Source organism: Prionailurus bengalensis, chromosome B1 (genome assembly GCF_016509475.1).
Source record: "Prionailurus bengalensis isolate Pbe53 chromosome B1, Fcat_Pben_1.1_paternal_pri, whole genome shotgun sequence".
Classification (NCBI taxonomy): domain Eukaryota; kingdom Metazoa; phylum Chordata; class Mammalia; order Carnivora; family Felidae; genus Prionailurus; species Prionailurus bengalensis.
The window spans coordinates 171,698,095-171,718,882 of NC_057344.1; the positions used below are offsets into that span (position 1 = coordinate 171,698,095).

A 20,788-nucleotide genomic window follows, 5' to 3' on the forward strand; every position below is an offset into this window, starting at 1 on the left:
TACTCTATTGTTTGGTGTTGTTTATAACCTTATAATTTAAAAGACTAGGTTCATTTTGGAAGACATATCTAGAGAGAACATCCCAAACTTACCATTTATCCAAATAGACTAGATTAGGACTAATGATTACAGATTAGAATATCTAATAATGAATCCTTTATATATCAAACATGACACATGAACACTGAGTTAAAAGGACGTGCTGATTCTATAGCTACTTGTGGTGGGTTCAAATATGTCCACCACTTCTTTAAGGCTCCTCCCTTTGAAAGTGGAGCCTAATTCCCCTCCTCTTGAGTGTAGACTATACTTAGTGACTCATTTCTAGGGAATAGACTGTGGCAGATATGGAAGCCTGTAAGTCTAAGGCTAATTCACAGTAAGAGTTGTACCCTCCTCCTTGCTCTTTTGAGTCACTCACTCAGGAGGGGAGGGGGAAGTCAGCTGCATGTTATTAGGACACACAAGCAGCCCCACGGAGAGGCCTCGATAGTAAGGTACTAAGACCTCCTACCAACAGCCAGCAAAGACCGGAAGCTCCTGCTTACATGAGTGAGCATCTTACAACAGGCCCTCCCCACCCCAGTCAAGCTGTCAGGTGATTGCAGCCCCAGCCAACCTCCTGTTTGCAACCTCAAAAAAGACCCTGACACAGAACTATCCGTTCAATCTTTCCCTAATGTTGACTCACAGAAACAATGAAATAATGAATATGTGTTGGTTTAAGCTTCTGTGCTTTGGGCTAATTTGTTATAGAGCAAAGAAAATGCACCATCACAAAACTTTAAGTTTTCTTGACAAATAGCTAGAAATGTCCCTTCTTATGTTTCTATATACTCTCAATACCCTCCCTGTGTATCTCAGGAACCTTGTTTTACCAATCCTTTCTTCTCTCTCTCAGATAAGCTGTAGCTCCCCTTCTCTTCTCTGAAAGCTTTCTGATATGTTCCAGTCTCTCCCGTCCTTAAACGCAGAACCAAAAAAATCTGACCGTGGCCACACTCCTCTCTTCTCGGTCCTCGCTGCTCTCCCTTCTCCACTGGCAGGCACCATGAAGTAGTAATCTACAGTCCCTCTCTGTTTTCACGCCTCCCACAAGCCTTGAGCCACTGCAACCACTGTGATAACAAAGCAGTTCACACTGTGCTCCTAACTCCCACAACCACAGACCTGCTTCTTGAGTATCTCACGGGGTCCTCAAAGCACACACGCAAGCCGGAACTCATCCTGTCTCCTCACACCACCCCTCTTCCAGGCTTCCCCACCTTGGGAAATCACTGCACCCCGGTCACCAAGCTATATATTCAGGAGCTGCCCTCGATGTCTCCATTTTTCCACTTTCCTCCCACATCCATTCAGCCACTGAATTCCATCAATTTTCCATCCTTCACATTCGCTCCCCCTGTTGTTACCATCATCACCTCTTGTCTATATTCCTGCAACAACTCTAGCCCCTCTGCTTTAGCACCGGCCTCTATAATCACTCCCTATGTTGCCGCCAAGGTCATCATCCTGAAAAATACTATAATTATGTCCCTTCCCTACGTTTCAGTTATTCCCTATGCCTTACGGATAAAATCCAAATTCAATATTAAAACATGAATAGCAGTTAACACCTATTGAACATTTGACCGCGTGTCAAACGCCTTTATTGGGGCCTTACATGTATTAATTCTCTAACGCTAACCACAATTCCTGACTCAGACACTGAGAATACCTTTACCATTACATAGAAGATGAACTAAGTCTCCATAGAAGCCAAGTAAGTTCCCCATGGGTCAAAGAGCTCGTAAATGGCACAGTCAAGTTTTTAACTCAGGCCGTCTGATTCTGGAGCCCAGCCCTTTTAGTTCGGGCACCAAATCCTAAAGCATGATGCGCAGGGCCTTCATTGATATCACCCGGAGTCTTTTCTCATAGCAAATGCTCTACTCCAGCAATGCAGCTAATCGAAATGTGCCCTGCTCCCACAAAACTCCATGCCTCTGCTTAAGCCACTCTCACAATCTAGAAGGCTCTTCTCCAGCCCTTGTTCTCACCATTCCTCACTCTTACCTTTCTCATCCAAATATCAATATTTGCTTATTTTTCATGCCGCAACCCAACACCCATCTCCTCAAAGATGCCAATCCCTGCCAAGGAAGAAATGTTCACTTCTTCCATTGTGGCTTCAAGAAAACATACACAAACTTGTTTCCTAATACTCTGTGATGGACTGAAGTATTATTCACCATATATTCCCTCCACTCCCCTCCCACTGTTAAGTTAGACTGTCTTTCGTTATCCCAGGACTCCGGACCTGGCCACGTTTCTTGCTTTGATAGTACAACATGAGTAGATGTGAAGCAAGTGGAGATTTTAAAGCCATTTATGACTTGACTGTGCTGTAGTGCGCCTGTCATTCATTTGCCACGAAGACAACATCCCCTCGCTTGCTTCTGATCCAAGGAGAACACAGAGACACGAGAAGCGGACCTGTACCCAACCCACAGCCCTGAGCTGAATGTGGCCAACCCAGAGATTGAAGCAGAACCACTCCAGCCGTCCCTTGGATCCGTGAGCAAGAAAAAAGAAGCATCACTATCTGCCACTGAGCTTTGGACGTGGTTTGTTACACCACAATACTGTACCAGGAGTTGACTAATACATACACAGAAGTCTTAATTTCATGTATTTGTTTACATGTCTTGAAGGCTGAGAACAATGCTTAGGACATTAAGAACCCTTGACATTGTTGAGATTTATTTCATATACCCATAAAACTCACCCTTGTAAAGTGTATATATCAGAATCTTTTAGTACTTTCACTAGGTACTATAAATGAATGGGCAATCATGACCACTACCTAATTCTAGAATGCTTCCATCACCCCAGAAAGACACTCAGAGCCATTAGCAGTCCCTTAGGTTTTTGTAAATGAATAACTGAATGAGTGAAAAATGTAAGGAAATTCTTAGAACTCTTACTCCAAGCTAGCAGGATGATATAAACATTGCAGAAAAAGAATCTTTTTCAGAAATGTTTCTCTATTAGGTATTTTAAGGTCATTTTTAAATAACTTATACACATATTTCCCATATATTTTAAACATAAATATTTAATTCTTTATAACTCTATTGCAAGAGGCCATTTGGAGATTTAATTTTGATCTACAGATCACAGAGAGAGGTTTACATTAAAAGCCACAAAGCATACAGGATGGAAGAAAAAAATCTCACATAGTTCAAAGCTATCAGTAACTGAGGAAAACATGATATGGAATCTGCTTTAGTACTGAAAGAAAAAATCTCTTGGTCAAATGCCAAAAATAAAATCTCAATATTTCTTGTTTTTTAATATTTATTTATTTTTAAGAGAGAGAGAGAGACAGAGACAGAGTGTGAGTGGGTGAGGGGCAGAGAGGGGGGAGACACAGAATCTGAAGCAGGCTCCAGGCTCTGAGCTGTCAGCACAGAGCCTGACACAGGTCTCGAACTCACAAATGGTAAGCTCATGACCTGAGCTGAAGTTGGACACGTCACCTACTGAGCCACTCAGGTGCTCCTAAAATCTCAATATTTCTAATAATAGGGACAAGAGCTTTAAAAACTAGCAAATTCACACTTTAAAAACACAAATGTCAAAATCCCAAAGAATGGCAGGATTGAAAAATTATTCTGGTTGGATAATCGACACCGTATTTAAACACTGTTACTCATTTTTTGTTGTTGTTACAAAGAAAACTATATTTTTAAAAAACACTCTATAATGACAGGCTCATTTCATTGTATTAACCAAAACAGAGAGAGCGAGAGAGAGAGAGATCTTATTTCAAAGAGTAACTCCATAAAAGAGATGCCTTTGGAAACAAAGTTTATTGAATTCTTGTATCTTGAATAATGAGATAAATAAGAGGCTCGTATCAAGGGGGAAAAGTTCTAAACACAAAAAAACATTTTCTTTTTAAGTATGCATTTATGTATGTATGTATGTATGTATGTATTTTAGTAATCTCTGTACCCCACATGGGGTTTGAACTCACAACCCAAAGATCAAGAGTGGCACACTCTTCCGACTGAGCCAGCCAGGTGCCCCCAAAAACATATCTTCTATGTATACAAAAAGTAACCCAGACTTTATTTTGCTATGCTGTATGAAATTATTTTACCAAATCTAAGAAACTAGAAAACCATCCTTCTAAACAATATTACAATGAAGTGAAAATCGGATCAAGGAGTAGCAAAGTAACCAGTAAGCTTTCAAGTATCCTGACCCCATCTAAGCTGTCCAACCTGTTTTTATTTTTACCCTCCTCCTTTCCGTGCTGGCTCTGCATAGGACCCAGCTGCGCTGTGCCAATCTGGGTCACTCAACCAGGGGATCAGTGGGCAACAGCCGCCTCTCCACTTTTAGAAGGGCCCCACATGCCTGGGGAGTGCACAGGCCGGAGCCCAACACTCTCCAGCCAGAGTATCCAGCAAATAGCAACTGTGTGGTTTTGCTATTTCTAGGCTTCAGGCTTTAAAAAAATACATTGTTACCTGAGGAACATGGAATTAAGTGGGGAAAACAAATCAGATGCTGGTATCGAATACTTTCATTTTGAATATTTTTTAAAAGCTGTTTTATAACTCAGTGGAAAGGTCCAGATACACTGGGAAGAAAGGAAAACAGGAGTCCCCAGGATGGATCTTTCTATGTTCTTTTATCTTCAGCTTTACTGAGATATAATTGATGAAACTGTAAGATATTTAAAGCACACATTGTGATAATTTGATATATGTATGCATTGTGAAAGAATTTCTCTCATCTCATCTCTCACCTATTTATTTTTATACATTATATAAACACAAATATACATATGACAACATATATATGAGAATATATATATATATATATATATATATATATATATGAACATTTAAATTCTACTCTTAGCAAATTTCAGTGATACAACACATGTTATCAACCATGGTCACTATGTTATACTTTAGATCTTCAACTTTATTTTTCTTACAGCTTCAAGTTTGTATCCTTTTACCAACCTCTCCCCATTTCCTCCATCCCCAACCCCTGGCAGACACTTTTCTACTCTCTGTTTCTATGAGTTTAAAATTCTTTTCTTTTTTAAGATTCCACATGTAAGTAATACCATGCAGTATTTGTCTTTCTCTGTCTGGCGTATTTCACTTAGCATAATGTCCTCAAGTTCCATCCATGTTGTCACAAATGATAGGATTTCCTTCTTTCTCATGGCTGCATAATATTTCTGTGTGTGTGTGCGCGCGCGTGTGCGTGCACGTGTGTGTGCATGCATGTGTGTATGCATACACAAACATCACATCTTTATCCACTTATCCATTGATGGGCACTTGGATTGTTTCCATATCTTGGCTATAGTGAATAATGCTTTAATAAACATGGGTGTGCAAATATTTTTTCTCATTGTTTTCATTTCCTTTGGATATATACCCAGAAGTAGAATTGCTGGGCCATATGGTAATTCTATCTTTAATTTTTCAGAAACCTCTATACTGTTTTCCATAGTGACTGCACCAATTTACGTTCCCACCAACAGTGCACAAGGGCTCTCTTTCCTCTACCCTCACACCAACGTTTGTTATCTCTTGTCTTTTTGATGATAAGCATTCTAACTGGTGTGGGGTGATATCTCATTGTGATTTTGATTTGCATTTCCCTGATGATTAGTGATGTTGAGCATCTTTTCCTGTACCTGTTGGCCATTTGCATGTCCTTTCTGGAAAAATCTCTATTCACTTAGCATAACACTCTCCAGTTCCATCCATGTTGCTACAAAGGGCCATATTTCATTTTTTCTCATTGCCACGTAGTACTCCATTGTGTATATAAACCACAATTTTTTTATCCATACAGAGAAAGACAGATACCATATGGTTTCACTCTTTTTTTTTTTTAATTTTTTTAAGTTTTTTTTCAGCGTTTATTTATTTTTGGGACAGAGAGAGACAGAGCATGAATGGGGGAGGGGCAGAGAGAGAGGGAGACACAGAATCGGAAACAGGCTCCAGGCTCTGAGCCATCAACCCAGAGCCTGACGCGGGGCTCGAACTCACGGACCGCGAGATCGTGACCTGGCTGAAGTCAGACGCTTAACCGACTGCGCCACCCAGGCGCCCCCATATGGTTTCACTCTTATGTGGGTCCTGAGAAACTTAACAGAAACCCATGGGGGAGGAGAAGAAAAAAAAAAAAAGAGGTTAGAGTGGGAGAGAGCCAAAGCATAAGAGACTCTTAAAAACTGAGAACAAACTGAGCGTTGATGGGGGGTGGGAGGGGGGGGGTGATGGGTATTGAGGAGGGCACCTTTTGGGATGAGCACTGGGTGTTGTATGGAAACCAATTTGACAATAAACTTCATATATTGAAAAAAAAAAAAAGAAAAATCTCTATTCAGTTCCTCTGCCTATTTTTTAATTGGATTGTTTGGGGTTTTTGCTATTGAGTTGTATGGGTTATATTATTTTTTATTTTTTCATTTTTTAAATGTTTATTCATTTTTGAGAGAGTGAATGGGAAAGAGAGGGAGACACAGAATCCGAAGCAGGCTCCAGGCTCTGAGCTGCCAGCGCAGAGCCCGATGCTAGGAAAACCAGTGAGATGCTGGGTTGAGCACCTGCCATTCAATGACATCTTTATTTTTTTTTAAATCAACTTTATTGCAACACTAAATTCCTGAATTGCTATTCTTTTTTTTTTTTTATGTTTATTTATTATTGAGAGACAGAGCATGAGCAGGGAGAGAGAGGGAGACACAGAATCTGAAGCAGGCTCCAGGCTCTGAGCTGTCAGCACAGAGGCCAACACGGGGCTCGAACTCACAAACCGCGAGATCATGACCTGAGCTGAAGTCGGACACTTAATCGACTGAGCCACCCAGGCGCCCCTCAATGACATCTTTAAAACTGACCCTTGTCTAGTCTTATAAAAACAGGAAAAAAACAATCTCTTAAAGCCTTCTTTAAAGTCTCAAACCTCATGCTCACTTCCAAGAACTAGCCAGTTTTCTGAGTTTTTATTTAAAAAAAAATTTTCCTTGCTTTTCCCTATAGTCTTTCCACCCCCGTGTATGCATTCCTATATACTATCACATTTTAATTAAAATGTTGGTATCTACTTCCCCAGACTTGACTTTAGGGAATTCAGCGCTTTCCTATTGGGTAGTAGCCAGAATCTTTGTTAGAGATGGACCAGGGTGGACCCTGTTTAGCTTAAGCTAATCAACTCATGTATTCCCCTGGTGATCACAGAAGAGGGATGGGTCTCCTTCCTTTGCCCAGAGGGTGTAAAGAGAATATGAGGACTGGATTTGGTCTTGCCCAGCCAGCCTTCAACAGGAAAAGCCTAGACTTCCCAGGATAGTGTCGGACAGGTGTGGATGCACCGTGTAAATCCTGAGCATAAAGCCCCATAATGCACAGCTCAGTGAAAGGCTGAGGGAATCCTTGTCCTTACTGATAACATTTTGCTGCTGAGTCAGCTTTTTCTGAAGTGGGGATCCACCATATCACAACAGTACCTACCATATCAGAACAACAGGGTCCATCAGGCCACTAGGGGCCCAGAGTCCCCATATGCATTAGAATGTGGAGTTGGGGACATGCCTGGAACCTCCTTTGGATAAGCTCTTTCTCCTTTCTAGGTGGCACCAACTATCAAGCAGTGCAGTGGGTGATGAGATTCATTTGGGGAGATTTCTTCAAAAATGCCGAAAGCATGTCTAAGGCCAACACTGGCCTCCTGCGTCCTTAGGCATTCCCCAACCCCACCCCACATTCCTCACTACGCTCCCCTCGCCACTATCCCTCAAGGATGCTCTTGGTGAAGAGCCTGTATCACACCCCATGGCACAGTGGTTACCAGCCAGGCTGCCTGGGTCTGAAGGTCAGCTCCACAACCTAATGACTGTGTGACGTTACTTGTTTCTCTATAAAGTGGGAATTAAAAAGAGTTCACAGGATGGGTGGGAAGTAAAATGCTTAGAACAGGGCCAGCCAGGTTACCAGCCTTCAAAAACTTTTGTCATGGACTATGGTAATTTGCGGGAGTTTGAAGAAGATCTGACCTTCCAGAGAGAGCCATCCATGGCCCCAGGCTCGGGCCAGGCAGCACTGAAGACACCTTCTGCCTGAGGGCCGAGCAGTCCTTCCACTGTCCTTTGTCCCTTTCCCCCTTTTTGCCTGGCCAGTTCCTGCTCATCCTTTGGGTCTCAGCCTAAACAGCCCTTCCTCAGAGGCCTGCCTACGGCCCAAGGTGGTCCCAGCCTCTCCACGATCCACACGACCTGCTCTTCCCTTTCTGAACATGTATGACACGTGGAATTCTGGGCTCAGAAGTCTGTGTTCACGGTGGAATATGATCGCACAAGGGCAGCAACCACGGGTGTCTCACATACTGCTGAGCGTCCAAGGTCTTGTGACAGTGGATAGGAAATGTGAAGTTCCTAAAAAAGTCTCCTTATGACCCAAGACCCCAGATTCCCAGATCACAGCTGTACGCAAGAGCTTGTGAGTGAAAAGAAAGTAAGTCTGTATAAAACGTTAAGATCCAAGTCTTTCTATTGCAAAACAATACACACATCCCTGAAAGTGAATGAATAATGTCCCAAAGTAAGACAAATAGCCAACCTCGTGTTTTGCAAAATCACACACTAAAAAATAACAGGGCTTATGGGAAATAGAGAGTTCAGGCAGAAGGCTCAAATCCCATTCAATTTTGTAACCAGAACACTGAAAAAAGGCAGTAAGACCACTGCAAATTACTAGCACAGACAAAACTGTTTCCTAGCAACTAATAGCACCATGCACAAAGAAGATGTTCAATAAACAGCTGTTTAGGGGAAAGGAGGGAGAGTGGGAGGGCAGGTCACCTGCTTGGGTTAGAGAGTTAGTTGGGATCATGACTTTTAGAAGTTTTGCTTTTTCTTCTGGAGCACAGCAGTCACTAGCCCAAGCTCAAGCTCTGGAATGGGACTGCCTGGGTACAAACTCCAACCCTGACACTTAGTTGTATGATACCAGGCAAATCAGGTAACTGTAGTCCAGTTTTCTTGTCTGTAAAATGGGCATAAAATGGTGCTTACCTGAGAAGCACTTATGTACCAGGCACAATGCTAGGTGTGCTGTATGCACTATATATATATACTATAGATATATATACAATTATATTTATACAATATAACTTATACAATTATAATTATGCAACATAGATATACTATATATATAGTATAGATATACTATACATATAGGATAATCCCATTAACTCAAACAAGGGCCTAGACTAGGCACGGGCACATAGTGGTCTGGAAATATGTTAACTATTACTATTTTCCTTGGCACTGAACTCGCCACTTTATCACTTGATGTTATCACATTCTGTCAACTTTTGCAACATGATGAATCAGGCTCCACTTGTCACCCACCCCTCCTATTTATGACATCTTGCAAGGTCTCTGTGGAAACAGGCGGCAACCACATCTGTTGGCCGATGACAACATTCAGCTCCAAAAGGTCCTTTGTACATTTTCTGCAGGAAAGGCAGAGAGGATGCTATTTCTCGGGGTTTCCATTGGGTCATGACAATTGATGGTCATAGCCAGGGTCATTTTTTACTGCCAGCTACTGGTCATTAGTTTTTATGGGATATTCGCCTTTTAAAAATACCTATCTAATAAGAACTCATACAGGCCACCACTGTAATAAAAATTCCTCAGTGCCTTTTTTTTTAAAAAAATATCCTGTAAGTAGAAGTACTCTGATCTTTCTTTCATGCTAAGAGGTGGGACTTATCCGGACCCCCACAACAGGTAAGAGAGAGGAAGCTGACTGATTGCTCTGAGGTGGGAGAGGAAGGGATGAGAGTCCCAGGCCAGAATGCCGGGGGCATGTTTATTTAAAGAAAGAGATGTTTGCTCTCCATCCCTGCAGACAGGAACTGTGAGCCCCACATCGGTCCAATCCAACCTGAGGAGAAAGTTGGCCTCCTAAGTCATTCCTTCAACTGATATCACCTGCTTAAGAGCCAACAGTGAAATCACTTTCCAAGTGTCCAATCACTGACTGTCTCCAGGCAACCACTGGGTAAACTGCTTTTTTTAATCAGCCTTAAAAAAAAAAAAAAAGCTTTGCTTCCTGTCAGGGCAGCAACAGAGTCTATTTTCTCTGCCACGGCTGAGTCCAAGTGCCAATCAGGCAATTGTAGCCGGGCACAGGCTCCCTGAGAAACTTTTCAGGCCGTGGGTAATGTGGCCACGGGGCTCCAGTGGGGAGCAGACTGAGGAGGAGTGGGGACAGGGACGAAAACCCAGTCCTTGTCCACAAGAGCTCTGGGGTTTATCAAAGGAGGCAGATCCCAGGCAACCATACATTTGTTACAATGATACATGACAACGTTTCTAACAGAATACTAAATGCCAGATTTGCACAGAGAAGGAAGGATTAATGGGCTTAGAGGAATCAGGGAGTCTTTTTCAGAGGCAGACATATTGAAGCTCCGTCTGGAAAGGATCTGTCCCTGGAGAAGTGAAGAAAGGACATCCCAGGGTCCCCCTACCTCAAGAGCCATTTTCCCCTTTCTTCTGAGTAACAGAACCCAGAGTATGACCTGAGGACACTGCAGCCTTCCCTGTTACCAGGAGTGGCCATGGTACTGAAAATCTGGGCAATAAAATATAAGCAGAAGTATCAGGAAGAATTGTCTAAAAGGCATCTTATCAGGGAAGGATGTAGTCTTCATTTTCCATTTTTCCATCCTACTTTCTGGAGAGATGATGTGATGATGAGTCTCTAGCAGCCACATTGAACCATGAGGAAGGGGGTCTAGAGATGGTGGTTTCAAGGGTTTAAAGAAACCAAAGTCACAGACCTCCAGAGTTTACAATTTCTGGGGTTCCCAAATGGCACATAACTTTATTAGTTTAGAAAGTTCCTTCTTTTAGAGGAGTCTGGGGCAAGTTCCTCAGTTAAAGGACATGTGTAGGTCATCACGGAAATTCTCATACAAAATCATTCTGCTTACTCGCTAAAAGGCAGGCAGGTTTCTTGCAAGCCTCTTCTTACCACAGAGTGAGGTATGGCTTCTATAGAAGAATTTTATAAGATTTTCTAGAAGAATTTTAATTCCAGAGTCCAGGCTGAAAAAAGAAATCCCAAGATCCTCTCTGTCACTTCTCTTACAAGAGTTCCTGATTTTTCAGTGCCTGGGTCTAAGAGGTGCAGTGATCATCATGCAAACCCTACTCTGAGTGGCCTGCAAGAACATTCAAGAACTCTTACTCAGCCCCCTTTCCTGCCCCCTCCCCTCCACATACACGCACCTTCAATACATCTGGAGAACTTTAACAGCATTTCTATTCTACCTTTACTCAAAGCATAATCACACTAAAAGCATGCAAGCTCTTGTTTCAATAAATCAGTATCCAACTAATTCCCCCGTTCAGCACCCTTCAACGGTCTTAGCTTAATTACTTTCACTGAGTCCTTGTCCACCTCAAATACTTTTCTCTTAAGCCCCCATTTTTTGTCTTCATAGCACTTACCCCAATTTGCAATTGTGTATTTATTGTTCAAGCTCAACTCATACACATACTACCTTGTGTATTTCATGTAGATGGGAAGTCGAGGTATGTTGTTCACCACCTGACCCTGGTTGTTAGCACTATGCCTGGCACATTGTTGGAGCTTAGTAACCACTTTCCAGGAAACAAATTTTTTAATTCATTTAAAACGCTTTAACACACTGATATTTATTTCCACCATTAATGCGTATCTTTAGTGTTGACACTGAAGTGAACTTACAAATGAGAGCCAAGTGTCCCAAATAATTATTTGATTATTTTCATATTTGAAACCATCTGGCTGAGCCTATCCTAGCCTTCGTTCAGTTTCCTATTAGAATAAGATAATTGTTTGAATATCATTCTTTTTTAAATGTTTCTTGGGGAAGGAAGAGAGAGCTGTGTACTCAGCATAATAAATAAAACTTCAATCCCTTGTTAAGGAAAATAAGGCTGAGGATTTTTTATAACAGTGTTGGGTCATGGAAATAAAAATGCCACAAGCCCTTGCCCTTGACATTTACTTAAAAAAAAAAAAAAAAAGAACAAGTGCAGGTCTATTCTTACATAGCCTCCTAATGGGCTATTTAGGGATAGATGGGTGGGGTATGGCTCTAAATTCTATGGTTGACCAGGTGTCCAAGCTGCATCTTGCACTAGCTACCCCACAGTTACTAGCACAGGCAGAATGCAGAGCCGTGGAAACATGGAGCTTCCTCAGCCTAACCAATATTTTGTTCTTAGGGTCCCACGCTAGATACAAGATGCAGTTTTGCTGATAGTATGAGTTTAGTGAGAAAAGGTACCCACCAAGATATTCCTTAAGTCCATGTTCTATGACTACGTCACCTCATTTTTTCCCTTACGCCAAAGATAATTCCCTGAGATACAAGGGCCATCCCGTCAGGGTTAGCTGCACAAGGACATCTCTCGGGGAGTGTTGTTTTCAACATTGCACACATGGAATTCTACCACAGCAGCCCTGAACTCCATGACATCATTTTTCCTTGCAGAGAGAGATATAACATCTCCACATGTCCAGGCAGAAGTCTTTCCAATATTTTGTCATTTTTTAAGAACTATTTTTTTTCCCCCGTATCATCTAGTAACCCTCTAGTTTAGGCTATTTTTATATTTCCCAATCACTTAAAAACAAAGTTCTCTTATCCTTTCCTTTCCTCATCTGACTTCACTGAAATTGTCCTTTTTCCCACCCAACCCTCCACCCCAAAAAGACCATATCTGAGACCTTTCTTTGGCTTCAAATGTAAACACACACACATCCTTAGGAACAAATGAGGGGAAATATGATAAAATTGTTCTGCACATTTTTCTGAACCACAGAAGAGCAAACTGGCCCTAAAAAGAAAACCTATCTCCAGTGAGAGTAGTTTAGTCAAAGATCAACCAGCGTTAACTGATTCAGTCCTCACCCGTGAAAACGAAGGCCAGAACGATTAAGGTTAGACTGCAAGGGAGGTGACAGGGATGCTGACTACCTGCCAAGATTCCCAGAAGTCACAGAGCTGCTTTGTTCAGACCCTCTGGTTCTTCGGGATGGGACAGGGATACCTCCAGGGGAGGCTGACAAGCTCCTCTCTCGGAAGGACTTGCTTCCTGGCTGAACTCAACAACGAAGCTGTTCCCAGGTGCGATCCTAGCCAGATGGGAGCACTCTCAGCTGAAGGTGAAGGAGCTGTGGGAAAGGCCTCAGACGGATGCGCCAACAGCGCTTAAACACATCAGCACGGAGAAAAGACATCGCTTCGCACCCATCTTTGGAAAATAAAACAGGCCACATGGGTCTTGGCTCAAACTCTCTGGGGAATGTAAAGTATGGAATAGTGCACCTTCTCCATTAGATAATGTTAAAAGCACACACAGACTATGCATTTATTCCGTCCCACTGTGCAACAGGCACTGGGGAGAAAACTGTAATGAGAGAGCCGTGGTCCTGAAGATCGTAAACATAATATTCTGGTACCTGCCTTCTTTAAACAAGCATATGATAATGAATCAGCAAGCTTTAAAAAAATTAAAACCTTCTCACCTACCTATTGGCCCCTTGGCCCTATTAAAGTTCAGCGGAGTGACTGTGGGCTGTGGCAGTGACAACAGGAGACAGAAACCAGATTCTAGCAATCCTGAACCACAAACAACTCCAATGCCTATGTTAGCAATGTGAGGTCTGAAGGCAGCAGGCAAAGGTGAGGAGCCTGATACTTCTCACCTGAGGGCCTCCATAGCGCACCTCCTTGGTCTCCTGCTCCCCACCAATGTTACACCCCACACGTGGTGTGTCCAAGTGAGGAGAGCCTCTAGGTCCTGCAGCTGAAAAAGACCAGCCATGGGAGTTGTCTAGGGACCCACAGCTTCAGAAATCCACATCCTGTCCGCACCTACAGGGAAATGGGGTGGGGGAATGGGAGATTTCTGCAGTCAGAGGAACAGGATGCTTAGTCCTTACAGGAGCTGTTAAACCCGGTCCTGATGTGGAAAGCAACATAAGGATCAGACAACAAGGGTTGCAGAGTCAGACAGCCTGGGTTTGAATCCTGACTCTGACAAGTTCTTACTGACTAGGTGACTCTGGACATGTTCCTGATTCCTGAAAGCCCCAATTTCCTCAACTATAGATTTGAGGTATCTAAAGATATAGATATTCATAAAAGTTGAGAAATGGTGCCTAAGTCCTAGTTATGCCACTTACTTTTAACTTTGGACAAGATACCAAATCTCTTAGAGCCTCAATTTTCTCATCTGTAAATGGGGATGATAACAGTACTTACTTCTAAGGGATTTATGCAGACACAGACTTTTTAACCCAGCACCTAGCACACAGTAAGTACTCAGTAAGTGTCAGCTTTTTTCATCATGAGCCTCAGTTTCATTACCATCATCATCACTACCATGGTACTCCTAACTGTAACACTCTTAAATTTCAGAATGATTCAAAGCAAAAAGAGAAGCTGGCAGGCTGATTTCCAGGAGCTGCCTGGTCCCACCTAGTACTGACTGCCACCCACAGAATCACAGCCAGATGTCTGCATCACGGCTCCATTGTCATGCATCAGCGGAGAGCAGGGGGCCAAGGGCTCCAGTCGCCGGGAACACACGTCCCACCCTACCCCTTCCTGGTGACCAGAGCTCAGGCTTGCATTTGGAGCTCCCTTGATGCAAACTCGGTTTCCGGGGAGATGCTGGGGCAAGAAGTACCCGCTCAACCTCCTATTCCGCTTCCCCTTTCCCCAAATCTGTGGGACCTCTCTGTGCTCCTACCACAGGACAACCTTGTGTCACAGCAGCCCTTGCATACAAACAGGCCAGATTATTTAAATGTCCTTGTGAGAAAGACGCTGCCTGCTCTAATTTACATAGCCATTCAGACCCCTACTCCTTTCTCCACCGAGCCAGCAAAGGTTTTCTTCCTCTTCCTCAGGTCTCCAGGCAATGCTGGAGAAGCATGTGCAAAGTTACATCTTCGCTGTGGTAAAAAGACGTAAGACTCATGGGGTCCCTAAGAGGTGGAGAATTTGAACGACTATATAACTTATGGCACATGTTCACCTGTCATTACATTGCAAATGTCATATATTACTGGCCGCTAAATGCTAGATTCTCTCAAAGACTACTCATAAATTTTCCCCACTGCCAAACAATACAACATCTTTCAGTCTTGGAGAGCTAAGGGATCCTCGGTGCTTTTAATCTTCAAAATCAGGTCCCAGTTGAATAAGAAAACAGTTCTATATGGACAGGGGAAATGACCCAAAATGAGGAACTGATCCCTCCCAGCACTAGTTCCCACTCCTGCGAAATACGGATTAGGTCACAAATAAGATTATATTCAGCACCAAGCCCCAGAGGCATGCTATGATTAAAGTTAAAGGGGTCCAGAGACCTCTCGAGTTGAGAAGCAAGCAAGGCTGAGTTGGGTTGAAATTTCCAACCCCTCCTCAAAGACCTGGCAACCTATTCCAAATCATAACTGAAACCAAGTTGAAGGGACATCTGTTTCTCCAGAAAGTGTTTGGCACTGCAGAGAAGAACTACAGATGAGAACAGATAAATATTGTTGTGGGCAGAGAGGCAAAGGGTGGGGGTGGGGGGGTCTTGATTACTAAAAAAAAATTAGAATCATCTACCTGCTAACAAACTCCTGTAAGTCAGTAAATATCATCAGGGGAAAAAAGGAAAGAAAGGAAGGAAGGGAAACAGAGGGGGGGATTTCTCCTTCTTCCCAGCAGGCGCAGGTACAACTTTAGTGAACAAAACACTGCCATATTTGAGATGAATATTCAGACAGCCACTATTTGTCTAATAACCTAACTACTGGGTCGTCTGCCAGAGGAGAGGCTTTGAGCACTCTGCCTAGTGGTTAGTAACAAAGATTCTGCATTAAACTTAAATTTTCAACACAGTATTGAGGAATGATTTTCTAAGCATTAATGGACTACCAGGATCATTTTATGAGTACACATTACTGGTTTTGCTCTGATCCCTAAATCTCTTTGAATGTCAGTTAGCAGAGCATCTACTTAAGTTCTAGGCCAGGTGTTCAGAGCTAACAAGGTAAATAATGGCATGAGATCGGTAGGTGATTGAATTACACTTTTACGGGAAGAAACTCAGGGTCCTGAAGATTTTCTTTCAAAACAGCTGTAGGAAGACGACAATAATGGCAGTAATAGGAGTGTTAATCATGTTCATAGTGATGATGGTCGTGGTTCTAGCAGTAGTAATGGAGATAATGCCAACCACTAGTTACTCGGCACTTCCTAATAGTGGGTACCATTCTAAGCATTTAAAAACTATTAACTTCTCTAATTCTCACACACTCACACTAGAGATAGGCAAGCTATTATTAGTGCCCCTGTTTTACAGATGCTTTCCACAATATATTTTAACAAATAGAGCTAGCTTTCAAAGAAAATGTTTAGAACCGAAAGGAGAGGAAACGTGGCCTAAGGTCACGCAGCTAGAGGGCAAGAGACCCAGGATTCAAACCCAGACTCCCCAGCTCCGAAGTCTGACCTCTTAATCCCAGTGCTGTCCTGGCTGCCCCTTTGTTTAGGAAGGCCTTCTACAAAAGGAATCTGGAAGGAAGTTAGGCTCCTGCCTGCTGGTAGCCACACTTAATACTGGAAGTTTGCTGTTTCCTTCAGGGGTGCCCCAAACCCACATGAACACATGCAGCTATAAAATGAGGCACCGCCTTACGGAGCTGTTCCCACATGGTCTGTGACCCCCATCAGGGTTTTTTCACCTTTGCCAGCTAAGGCAGAAACTGGGGTGGGCTAAGGTGGCAGCATCAGTTCCCAGGCCACCGTTTCCTGCCAGTAACCCCGCCCTCCAACAGCCCCGGCTGAAGGCTGAGAAATTCCTCACTAACAAGTGATCTCCTGGAGCTTGTTCCTCAAGCCTTTATTAAGAATGAACCTTTTCTCGCCAACCCATGACTCAAGGAAGACCAAGGACTGAGGAGGAGAGACAAGCTGCAAAGTTTGTTTATTAACCTGCTGCACCCAAGGGAACATTTTTCTGAAAGGGTGAAATTCCTGACTACTCAAGGGGGGGAGGGGCGCCTGTGGGAAATTTAATCACCGACGGAACAAAAGTGAAAAACAAAGCCCTACCAATGAGGATGTCGCTGAAGACAATGGGGCCCCTAAAGGAGATGCAATTGTCTCGAGATAACGATCCATCCAGGAATTCAGCTCGCTCCGAGTGCTACATTATTGCTATATTAGCCGAGGAATCTTTGTTCACCGGGCAACTGCGTGCAAAACCATCTGTTACTGCTCCCTGGTTCCCCGGGTTTGTAGACGCGGCATTTACATTTCAAGAGGAACCTCCGCGAAGGAAAGGGGGAGGTCACTATCTCTCCCTGGAGCAAATACCTTTTTATACAGCCTGGGAGGGGAAGCTCTCCTTTCCCAGAAACCGAACTCCGCAATTGAAAGGAGATAGGCCGCTTCAATAATGCACGCGCAGAGCGGAGCGCCTGGTCCTAAAGGCACGCGCGCCCCTCGGTTTTCGCAGGCTCAAACTGGCATACTGGTAAGGTAGGACGAATAATGCCAGACCGTCTCCAGGGCCTAATGGGGCTCTGCTTTCCTAAGGAAGCCCTTCTTTTTTTAAAACCAGTGAACCAAGACAAAAGCTGATATCCTGCCCTGCATAATAAATATGTAGCCTAATGTACACCACCACTTAAAAACAGACCGTGGTCCTCTGGGCTGAAGGAGACGGTTTAGGTCTCCACCTAGGTGAGGACTATAATTGTGTATATATACACGTGACAACATTCGTGGAGATGTGCACTTAAAATTTGTGCACTTTCCTGGGCCTCCTGAGTGGCTCAGTCCGTTAGGCGTCTGACTTCGGCTCAGGTCATGATCTCACAGTTCGTGAGTTCGAGCCCTGCATCCGGCTCTGTGCTGACAGCTCGGAACCTGGAGCCTGCTTCGGATTCTGTGTCTCCTTCTCTCTCTGCCCCTCCCCCACTTGTGCTCTGTCTCTCAAAAATAAATAAAAAATGTAAAAAAAATTAATAAAAAAAAAGATTTGTGCACTTTCCTGCATGTAATTTATACTACAACACATTTTTTTTTAAGTAGGCTATATCAATGTTAGATTAAGGATACTGAAGATAAACCACTTGCCTTCAAGAATTGCAAGATTGCCCTGCCCTGATACCCTCCCCTTACCTACTCTCCACATCCAAAATCTCGCCTGAGAATTTTAAAGTTCAAGAACATGAAAAATACAGTTCTCCAACTCTCAATAAGCCAGCGAACACGGATATGTCTCCTGTGTGCCCTGGGGGCAGCACAGACAGCACCATCGCGCCCCAAGCCTTTCCAGCCACATACCAAAAATTAAAAGCCCGAGTCGTCTTCTCATCTGATCATGAGCCATCACATTAAGAGAGATATGATTGGGGTTTTTATCAAAAAAGCCTCGAGTTTATTCTTCTGTTTCTTTAGCCCTATTTTTAAATAGATGTTTCTAAACTCTGCCTAACAATCCTGCGGGCGGTGGGTTAACCCAGTGAGGTGGAGGTCCCTTGCTGGAGCATTAGGGCAGCCTTAAATGAGGGTGGTTTCTGCAGGCAGCTCAGCAGGTTCAAATCTGTACCATGTAGCGCTGTTACCCCAGCAGCATCTTGAGAACTGTTGTGCCACAGGGGATGTCACTGAGTGACAAGCTGGGTGGAAACAGGCTTCACCATTGCTGGGCCAATGACTTAGCGGTACCTTTCTTCCTTTGAACTATCGGCAAGGAGGGCTGCCTGTCACTGAGAAAAAGGGTCAAATTTGCCTTCCGCTAAGCCTTCAGAAAGGTGGTCCAGCGAAACAGAGGCTCAGTGCACGGATCACAGGGGGTCACCTTTCCCCCTCGCGCCCTCCAAGCGTCCTGATCCCCGGCAGACACGTCATTTCGAGAGCGCAGGGCCACCAAACCGCATCTACAGATAGACATCGAGAATCAGGATCACCCGGCGAGCGCTTCCCGGACTGAGCCGAGAGCTCCAGTGATTTCCCTGGCCTGCCACCGAGTCATTTAAGAAGTGAAATATGCAGCGGGGCCGGGTACCCGGCCCCTGGGAGCCCGCCCCACCGCCTCTGGCATGGAGTGGGAGCTGCCAATGGCTAGGCAGCGTCTATGCGGATGGCGCGCTCGCAGGTGGGTCTTGCAGGCTGCCGGCCCTGTGCGCTATGCCAGGCTCACACCTGACCCACTGCCAGGAATACAGCCAGAAGCTCCGGTGGGTACGCGCTTCCGTGGAGACACTGCCAACTCCGCTCGGGAGTAGCTGAGGGGGGGGGGGGGGCGGGGGGCGTCAAGAGGCAGAAGGTAGGACGGTGAGCAAGACCCCCTGAAATGCGGCGCCCGCAGCACTCTGGGTCTCGCGCGTCCTGCGCCTTTGCGGCGCCTCTGCGGGCACAGCGCTTCCCTTGGCCCCGCGTGGAAGCGGCGGGAGCTGAGATTTGCGCGGCTGGCAGGCAGGAGGGATGGAGGCGCAGGAGCCCGATTCCTGCTATCCACGCGCGCAGCTAGACTGCAGCGTCCCTTATTCGCGCCCACCCTCGCCCGAGACCCGTGCCAGGCATCGCAGCTCGCCCGAGGCCCCGGGCGGGTGACCCGGAGCAGCTGGCAAAAGAAAGTGGGGGGGGGGGGGGGAGGAGAGACTGGACCTGTCGTCCGTGTGTGCGGGTAGGTGGCTTCGGACGCCCCTGCAAGGCCTCCCGCCAGTCCCGAGCACCTACCTCGATCCACTTCTGCGCCTCAGAGAAAGCGGGCTCGGGGGGCGGCTCCGGCTGCAGAGGCTGAAGAGCTTCCAGACCCAGGGCGGGACAAGCCATTTGCGAAGCCCCGCGTGCACTTGAGCGCTGGGCCGCTGGGATGAGGACGGCCGCCGCCACCGCTGCCGCCGCAGGAGCGCGCTCCCCGCCCCTTCCCGCCCGCCCGCTCGCTCGCTCGCTCTCCCCTCCCCTGCCCGCCCCGCCCCCGCCCGGCGCAGGTCCCGGAGGAGAGCGGCGCGCTGCCGGAGGACGCCGCGGCAGCTGTTCCCTGCGCCGCCCGGGCTCCGCCGCGCCCTGAGTCCCCGGCGGGAGCGAGCGCGGAGGCGCCGGGAGCTCCCTCTCTCCCCACCTTCTCGGGCGGCTCGCCCCACCTCCGGGGGGAGGGTGTCAGCTACCGACTAAAAATAACCACGAGGGAGCACTGGGTGTCTCCCTCCCTGCCCGCAACGGGGCCTGGAGAGGGACTCGGCCAGCCGCCCCGCACGTCCCCGCGCCGGGCCCGCTGCGGACGGGCGGGTCTGGCGGCACCTGGGAGACGCGTGCCCACCGTGACGCACACGTCCCCGGGCGAGCCGGCGCGGCCGCAGCGGGGCAGGCGGACGCTCGGGCAGTGGCCTGGCCGCACCTGCCGTCCTTCCCGGCCGCGGAAGTGGGGGCAAGAGGTGCGGCCTCGGTCCTGGCGCTCCGGAGTGTTCACTCACCCGATCCTTTTGTACGAAAAAGGAAAATCGACCCCTATAAGCCTTTTCTCTTCAAGAGAGCTATTTGTGACCCAGTCTTTGGGTTCATTCAACCCATATTTACTGTGCTCCTGCTATATATCAGACACTGAGGTTGGCGCTGGGGACCCAGAGATGAAAAAAGAGAGAAAAATTAATAACTCCGAAATCTATGCCCTCTAAGATAA

The 20,788-nt window shown here is 45.6% G+C and overlaps 1 protein-coding gene across 8 annotated transcripts in view; it reads right to left on the reverse strand.

Annotated features, from left to right (window-relative positions):
• The window catches only part of LIMCH1 (LIM and calponin homology domains 1), a 330,666-nt gene extending 310,595 nt beyond the window's left edge, over positions 1–20,071 (reverse strand). For all 8 annotated transcript variants that reach the window (XM_043572773.1, XM_043572769.1, XM_043572770.1 and 5 more), the window contains exon 1: positions 19,846–20,071. In XM_043572773.1, the coding sequence (XP_043428708.1) occupies positions 19,846–19,941 (96 nt within the window). In that variant the 5' untranslated portion in view covers positions 19,942–20,071. The remainder of the gene's footprint in view (positions 1–19,845) is intronic.
• Positions 20,072–20,788: the final 717 nt, after the last annotated feature.